This window comes from Scheffersomyces xylosifermentans, assembly GCF_036884685.1.
Source record: "Scheffersomyces xylosifermentans strain CBS 12540 chromosome Unknown RJT20scaffold_1, whole genome shotgun sequence".
Classification (NCBI taxonomy): domain Eukaryota; kingdom Fungi; phylum Ascomycota; class Pichiomycetes; order Serinales; family Debaryomycetaceae; genus Scheffersomyces; species Scheffersomyces xylosifermentans.
The window spans coordinates 3146872-3154604 of NW_027042939.1; the positions used below are offsets into that span (position 1 = coordinate 3146872).

General features: G+C 39.3%; 4 protein-coding genes across 4 annotated transcripts; 2 read left to right on the forward strand and 2 right to left on the reverse strand. All coding sequences in view use genetic code 12, as the record gives it.

Annotated features, from left to right (window-relative positions):
• Positions 1–393: 393 nt before the first annotated feature.
• On the forward strand, positions 394–1394 carry ERV25 (Erv25p). Its single transcript, XM_064919274.1, has one exon. The coding sequence runs from the start codon at positions 546–548 to the stop codon at positions 1182–1184; it is 639 nt and encodes a 212-aa protein (XP_064777698.1). The 5' UTR covers positions 394–545; the 3' UTR covers positions 1185–1394.
• RJT20DRAFT_124983 (uncharacterized protein) lies at positions 1028–4102 on the reverse strand. Its single transcript, XM_064916366.1, has one exon. It carries the CDS (start codon positions 4066–4068, stop codon positions 1468–1470), a length of 2601 nt encoding a protein of 866 aa, XP_064777699.1. The 5' UTR covers positions 4069–4102; the 3' UTR covers positions 1028–1467.
• A 411-nt stretch (positions 4103–4513) lies between these two features.
• RJT20DRAFT_21554 (uncharacterized protein) lies at positions 4514–5727 on the reverse strand. Its single transcript, XM_064919275.1, has one exon. The coding sequence runs from the start codon at positions 5260–5262 to the stop codon at positions 4534–4536; it is 729 nt and encodes a 242-aa protein (XP_064777700.1). The 5' UTR covers positions 5263–5727; the 3' UTR covers positions 4514–4533.
• RJT20DRAFT_21555 (L-serine/L-threonine ammonia-lyase) lies at positions 5728–7604 on the forward strand. The gene has a single exon (XM_064919276.1). The coding sequence runs from the start codon at positions 6193–6195 to the stop codon at positions 7222–7224; it is 1032 nt and encodes a 343-aa protein (XP_064777701.1). The 5' UTR covers positions 5728–6192; the 3' UTR covers positions 7225–7604.
• The last annotated feature ends 129 nt before the right edge of the window (positions 7605–7733 follow it).

Here is a 7733-nt window from a genome sequence, read left to right on the forward strand (position 1 = left end):
AAGTATACCTACCTCTCCCTCTCTCTACAACACTAACTCTCCCCCACCACCACCACCCTACCTAATGTCGCACGACATCCCCATTCGACGCGTGAAAAAATCCCCATTCTCCCATTTTTCACAATTGGACACGCTAACAATTGAAAGAATGGAAAAAAATCAAAGCGACAAATTGACCATTAACATACCACATACTTCTGGTGTTATAGCAGCAGCCTTTGTCTTCGTAGCGCTAGTGTAACTGTTCCACGGTCAACACCCCAGCAGCAGCGACAATCGCAAAATCCCATCTTCTCAGCCGCCGAAATTCACCTTCTGGCATCATTAGTTGTCCCGCCAGTAGTCTTCTTTGATTCGTTGATTCGTCGTCTCCAGTGATCCAGCCACAACAGTCCAGAAAACCCGGTAAAATCCACCGTTTTCGTTCGTATAGCCACTCGGAACTCGTTAATTGCATTTCCATATCAAGAATCGCTGTTTTGTTCATCCAGTTTGCACCTTGTTCATAGTAAAACTGGCAAACGAATCACTACAACCCACATACAATGAAGTTCTCGCTCTATCTCATAGTGTCCTTCTTGATCACCGCCATTTCGGCGCTCTACTTGGACGTTCCAGCCCTGCCAAGTCCACAGCCAGTGTGCATCCGTGATTTCGTCTCGGAAGGACAGTTGGTTGTTGTCAACATCAAAACCGACGGAAGCGTCGGTGATGGCCAGAGATTGGACCTCCACATCTTCGACTCCATCGGAAACGAGTACAGAAGAAAGCAAAACGTCGCAGGACAAATCAAGGTGGCCTTCACCTCGCATCACAACGCTGCTTTCGATGTATGCTTTACCAACCACATGGACGGAAAGTGGAATAAGAATGCCAAGGTGTCGAGAGAAATCGAATTGGACATCGAGAGTGGTGCCGCAGCCAGAGATTGGAACGCTATCCAAGCTTCCGAGAAATTAAAGCCTGTTGAAGTTGAATTGCGTAGAATTGAGGAGGTTACCGCCGAGATCGTTTCTGAATTGCAATACTTGAAGAGAAGAGAAGAAAAAATGAGAAACACCAACGAGTCCACTAACTCCCGCGTCAAGTGGTTCTCCATCTTGGTGATCTTTGCCTTGGTCACTTTGGGTGTATACCAAATTCAATACTTGAGACACTACTTTAAGGTCAAACATATCATCTAGATTTAACTTCTCGGATGTAAAAATAGTCGTACGATGAAAGAACATATCGTAATTGTATCATAGACGTATCTACTGATTCGTGGTAGTGCCATGATGAGCTGTAGATGGCGTGGCTATTTAGTATTCTCGCGCATATATACTCTTCACTTAATAAAAGTTAAATAAACAGAGTAATCAATATAGGGGTGCTCAACTGAGTTGCTTACAGTAACAATCTCATGTAACGTATATTCCCAGGAAGAAGGTAATGCATTATGGAGATAAAAAAAAAATACCCCGAAGATTAAATAAGTTCGTTATAGTCGATCGAAGCATAACGCCTCTCGTAATAAGAGTCGTCGCTCCCATTGCTATGGAGCATTTCCTCAGAAATCCAGTGGTCAACGATGTCTTTGTAGGGAGTATATTTCTCTTTATTGGATTTAATTTCCTCTCTTTCTTCTTTTGTCAATGTAAAATTGTAATCCTTCTTGGTAATATCAGATTTAAGAAACTGTTCAAAGAGCTCATCACGCATCTTGTCGGCTTTGATAACTTCCTCATAATGTTCATTAATCTCTGTAAGCTCGCCATTTTGTTCCTCAAAAAGTACATCATAGTGTTGAAAAGATAAGTTCACCAACCACTCCAATAAGAAGTTAGTCTTCATCCAAAGTTGGTAGAATTCTTCAAAACTTTTGTAAGTCACATCCTCAAGTATTGACAAGTACACTTCTTTGTTGTTTATGCAACTCAAAATGCAATTTAGGAACTGGATCTGCAAATCATAAATCTTGTCACGCGACCTACCATGTACTGTTCGTAGATGAATAGGGACTCCATCCAATTTCAAAACCCTGTTACGGCCCCTTGAGATAGAAAATTCCTCCTCGTGCTTTGGCGTGATCAGAAATGTATTCGGTTCTGTTATCTTGGTAATCTGCACTAGGAGCACTTGATTCAATTCAAATAAAAGAGACTCTTTATATGCTTCAGGAACTAAAGAAGCCTCCGAAGTCAGGGCAGCATAGAATTCTTCGAGATACTTGTAGTCAATGGAAAGAAACTTCCGGCTTAATTCACCAACAAGCAACTGAGTATTTAAATGCGGATCTTCTTTGAATAAGGGTATATCGAATGTAGATCCATTCAGGAAAAATAGTGACCAGTAGTGAATCAAAGATACTATCTTAAAACGAAGCTTCATAGAATCTAAGTTATCATCATGTATCACATCCCCACTCTCAAAGTTGGTTGTAAAATTCTCATTGAAAGTATGATCGTGTCTAATTAGGTTCTTTTCTCTCTCGTAGCATGAGCTTGGTGCTTGGTAACTCTTAACACCTAAGCCATTGAAGGTGTACTCAATCACTCGATCATACCAATCACGTTGAGATGGTCCTATTTGTGTCATCAATGACAGCACCAAAATGTCCTTTGAACCTTCTATGAGCTTGGAAACCAAACTTTGCTTCATACAGAAAAAAAATTCAAGAACAGGGTCTCCATGAACAATATCTTCTTCGTGGTCTTCATAAGTAATTTCGTAAAAGATATTGAGCTTGAGAAGCAGCCGGACGTGGTCACTTTTTAATTCACGTACAAAGTTAATGGTTAGGAGATCAAATAGGACGGAAATTGTGTCACTGTGGGTTGAATATATGGAGTGATACGATGAGTATGATGAATTTTGGAGGCTATTTTGGTACTTGCTAGATCTATCAGCACAAAAAAAAGTCCAATTTATTAACTTCCAAACATTGAAATTAGAATTAAGTTTGGGGTTTAGTTTGGTGCTGAGTATATCTTCATCGTACACACGTAAATTCTGCCAGGATTCCTTTACATTCAGTAATCCCTTCGAGAAGGAGGTAGCATTTGTCTTGTTCTCGTGCAGAGCAAGTGCTGCTGGCGAACTACTTCTCTCTCTTGATGCCTTCCCTTTCTTCTCAGTCGCTGGCTTCTGATTCTGAAATAGAGCAGATGCATTATTTATTCCTGCTATTTCGTCTTTAGAAGTCATGATGCTCCTTGCCATAGTTCTTATGGGAGACATGTTGTATCGCTGAAATTTATTGATTTCTGCTTCCATATCGGCAGATGAAGGTGGGCCCTGAAACCGTATCTTCAAATCCTCATCTTCTTCTGAATCACTCACTACCTCCCCCACCTGGTCTTCGACGGTACTTTGACTTGAGAAACTACCAGCTGGGGCTGCCCTGCTTTCTTGCTTAGGCGAGACCTTGAAGTAGGCAGCTATATCATTCTTTTTAGTAGGAGATATAGGCTGATTAATACGTGGTTTTTTGGTGGCGTATTCTGAACCATTATATGATTTGTGTAATGTAGTTGACCTACTTATAAAGTCACCCATAACTGTCATAAGCCTTTTGTAAAGCATATTCGCTATAGGTCCTTCGTTGAATGTTAAGTCATACTCTCGTCGTGATTCTTCTATAATTATATTTAAATAATTAATGAGAATGATAATACTCCTATCTCGTAACGGTGTTTTGTATAACTTGCTATAGTAATCTTCATTCCAGGCTTTTACCTGTTCGTTTGTAGTGACCAATCCGTCCATGGCTGTCGTTGCGTTGGTCCAATTGCTGGCGCTACATCTAGATGCCAAAGTAAGAAGTATTCTGATAACATTCTCTGAAGGTATCCTTAGGTATCTACTACCATCAGATTTGGACATCAATTCTACATTATTAGACTCAATAGAAGCTTCCAAATGAGTCAATAACTCATCGAATTGTTTAACATTGTTCAAATTCACTACTGATGATTCAATCTGTTTAAGTTCTGGAACCAACAGATCTATGAATTCCGTTCCTTGTTCGACAAAAGTCTCAAGCAGGAAGAGCAAATGGTACCTCGAAGACTGTGTTTCTGTATCCATATTCCACTTCTTCTATACTTCCATACTGCAATTGTTACCTTAGAAGAAAGAACAATATACAATTACAGTGAAGAATTCCATTAACAAAATGAAATTTTTAAGCTGCGAATTTCTTGAAGTTAAGCGGCTTTTTGGGGTGTTTCCATGTAAGATAAGGAATGAGAAGCATATAGACGTAAGAAGCTGTAGAGATAGAATAACCATCGCTATGGATTGATGATAATGTTTACTCGTGGTATCAGAAAGGAATTGAGGGATCAAACTGGTTATGGTATTGTTCAAAATTGTGAGTTTTTGGTACAATTGTATCTGTGGATACGTTATTTGTACAGGTTAAGAGTTATTCAGAGATGGATATGGATAAAACATTAGCAATTGTTTTCTACACATGGTACAAGGAAATTCCACATAGATATGTCTATTAATGGTGTATAATACAGCTCGTCCAAATCATTACCCAGCGGTTCACTCTAATTCTCCCAAATTCCCTAAAATCTCGGCAAAATCCTTAATAGAAACGCATAACCCAGTCTTAGGTTTGTTGAAGTCAAAGTTCAAGATATCACCCCGAGAATTGGTTGTACAACAACTCAACATATCTATCAAGAACGAGTCTCCAAGGGAATGCTTTCCTTGACTCTCGTGATCTAAGTTCAACGCGTTCTTAATATGCTTAAGATCCGGAAGACTCAACTTATAGTTCAATACGAATGATTCAGACTTATCGATAGAGATTCCAGCCTCTTCTGTCGTTGCTGCTGCCACGAATAACTCCCAACTCTGGAAGATGTGCTTGTAATTGTTCCTGAACTTGATGAGACGGTTAAGGTTCCGTATCAACTTGTCTATATCCACGATATCGATCACCTCGTGGATTTTGGTGATATTGCTGGTGAGTGAGTACGAGTTTATGAGATTCAATGTAGTGTATTGCTTTACGTTTGTAGCATCGAACTTGACATCTGCATTGGGACGGATGAAGTCGTAATAGTACTCGATGCAATCCTTGATATCCTGGGTGAAGCATTCTGGTATTTTTAGGATCCCAAAGAGCTCTGGTAATTGACTCAAATAGAGATCTTCATCTCCTGCTAGCTCCGTGTATACTTCCAATATCTCGTCTTCGATTTGTGGAGAGACAACTTCATACTCCAGCGATTTCTTGAACTCGGTCAGTTTCCGACCTCTAGCCATTTCCTCTACAAGCTAGTGTACTAATAAAACTGTATCCTTCAACTGCTAATAGATATTTCTAATCGTATAACTATATGTATACCGATATATCTATGTATCTATGTTATATCTATTCCCATATAACTATAACCAAATAACCGTATACCTATATCTATACCCATATAACTATATCTACTCTCATATAACTATATATATAACCATATAACTATATATATAACCATATACACATACATATAACTATATCTACTCCCATATATCCATCAATGTATAGAAGTTCCCATGGATTCACCCACTCATCTCCATCTCTAAATCTCTCCAATCGTCTTCTTCAACCGTGAGTTTTTCCGAGTCCCAGAATTTTTCAGTTTCCCCATTTTTCACGTTTCTCCGAGATTTCTGGTTTCTTCTGTCAGCATCTGACGTCGATGGTGGAGACAATGAAAAAGAGTTGACTGATGGATTCTATGAGAAGAGATTGTGTTGTGGCCATGGGTTGTGGCCGTGATCGATTTGGATGTTAAGTGGATTGTAGAAATACCGAAAATTGGTTTAAGATAGTGTGACTATTTACATTAAAGAAGCAGAATCCGTATCTATAGTAATTCATACACTACTACTCCGATTCTGTGAACTAGTATATCTATACGCCATATCTTTTTTTTTATTATCAATAAACATTTTATTTTATGTATATACAGATCGATATTCTATATATATATAGACCGATATACTTAATAATTCTATTGAGAATATAAAATTGTTAAATACCTAAAATAATAATAGTGGTGATATTTGGGGCTTATTCAAAATCTTGATCAAATTTTATACTCGGGTACTGGAAAATTGACGGCACGAGGAAAGAGCTTTTGAACATTGAACTTGTGGATTATTAGTAACGAACGAAAATACCGTCTATTCAGGAAAGAGACCATGACACAATCACAACCTTCAGTGAAAACGTCACTCATCGAAATCACAAAGAAGTTGGCCAAAGAGCCTCCATGTCGTATCTTCCTCAAGTGTGAATACGAACAGCCTTCGGGCAGTTTCAAGCTAAGGGGAATGGGCCATTTAATTGGGACTTCCCTCGAGGAAGCATCGAAATCAGGCAAGAAGATCGAGGTTTTCTCGTCTTCTGGAGGAAATGCCGGCTTGGCAGCTGCCTATGCCAGTAAGCATTATGGTTTTCCATGTACCGTCGTGTTACCAGTTAGCTCGAAGCCAGTGGTCATTGAGAAATTGGAGGGTTTGGGTGCAAAGGTTGTTGTCCACGGAAAGCATTGGGGTGAAGCCGATGGCTACTTACGTGACGATGTGATCAAGCATTTGGATGACTCAATCTATCCCGTTTACTGTCATCCCTTCGAGCACCCTTTATTGTGGGACGGCCATGGAAAGTTCATAGACGAGATCGTGGAGGAAAAGCAATTGACACCAGAAGAATTGTCCAAGGTTAAAGGAGTTGTTTGTAGTGTCGGCGGAGGAGGTCTTTACAATGGTGTGGTTAATGGCCTCGAAAGAAATGAAGAATTGAAAGATGTACCAGTTTTGGCTATTGAGACCCATCAAACTCCTACCTTCAAGGTCGCTGTTGAAGCTGGTAAAGTTGTTCATCTCAATGAGATCAACACATTATCGACTTCTTTGGGATCACCATATGTTTCAGAGAAATCGTTGAGTAACTACAAGAGCCACAAGACCTCGCTTGAGGTCATTGATGATTTGGATGCTGTTAAGGGTATGATTGACTTCTACGACCTTACAGGAAATTTGACTGAGCCAGCATGTGGAGCGTCTCTTTCTGTAGCATTCGACAAGATTCAGTTGTTGAAGGATTTTGGAGAGTTGGAAAAGGATGACATTGTTATTATCGTTGCATGTGGAGGCTCTGGGGTCAGTGCCAGCACGTTAGAGGACTACCGTAAGCTTGTCAACGAGAGAGATGCTAAGGAGAAAATCTAGGGTGGGTATCGATGTTAAGAGTTGTTGAGGATTAGAGATAATAGCGTATGAAATGTATCAATATAAATATTAATATAGAATAGATAGAAGTTGAAAGTGGTACAACATAAAGCGTTAGTTGGGGCTTGATAGCGATGGTTTTATGACTTCTCTCCGAGGAGATGCATTCAATGATGTAGTTCTAGTCATGAAACATGAAGAATAATCATAATCATAATCATAATCATAATCATAAAGAAGACATTAGCACTGAACAGCAAGTGATTGAGATCTCATTCCACTGATAACGTCAAAGATACCGAGACAGCACGGCGGAACTAAAATAAAGTCTCGCTAAAAATGGAAATCCTCGCTAGCAGGTCTGTCAGTAGTTAAGATTGTTATTATTGTTATGTATTTGTATGAGGTAGGCAATGGCTCAAGTAAACTCAAGTAAATATAACAAGGACCCATGACATACTATATTACGAATGGTAAAATAAGTACTATACTTTAAAATGATTATACTG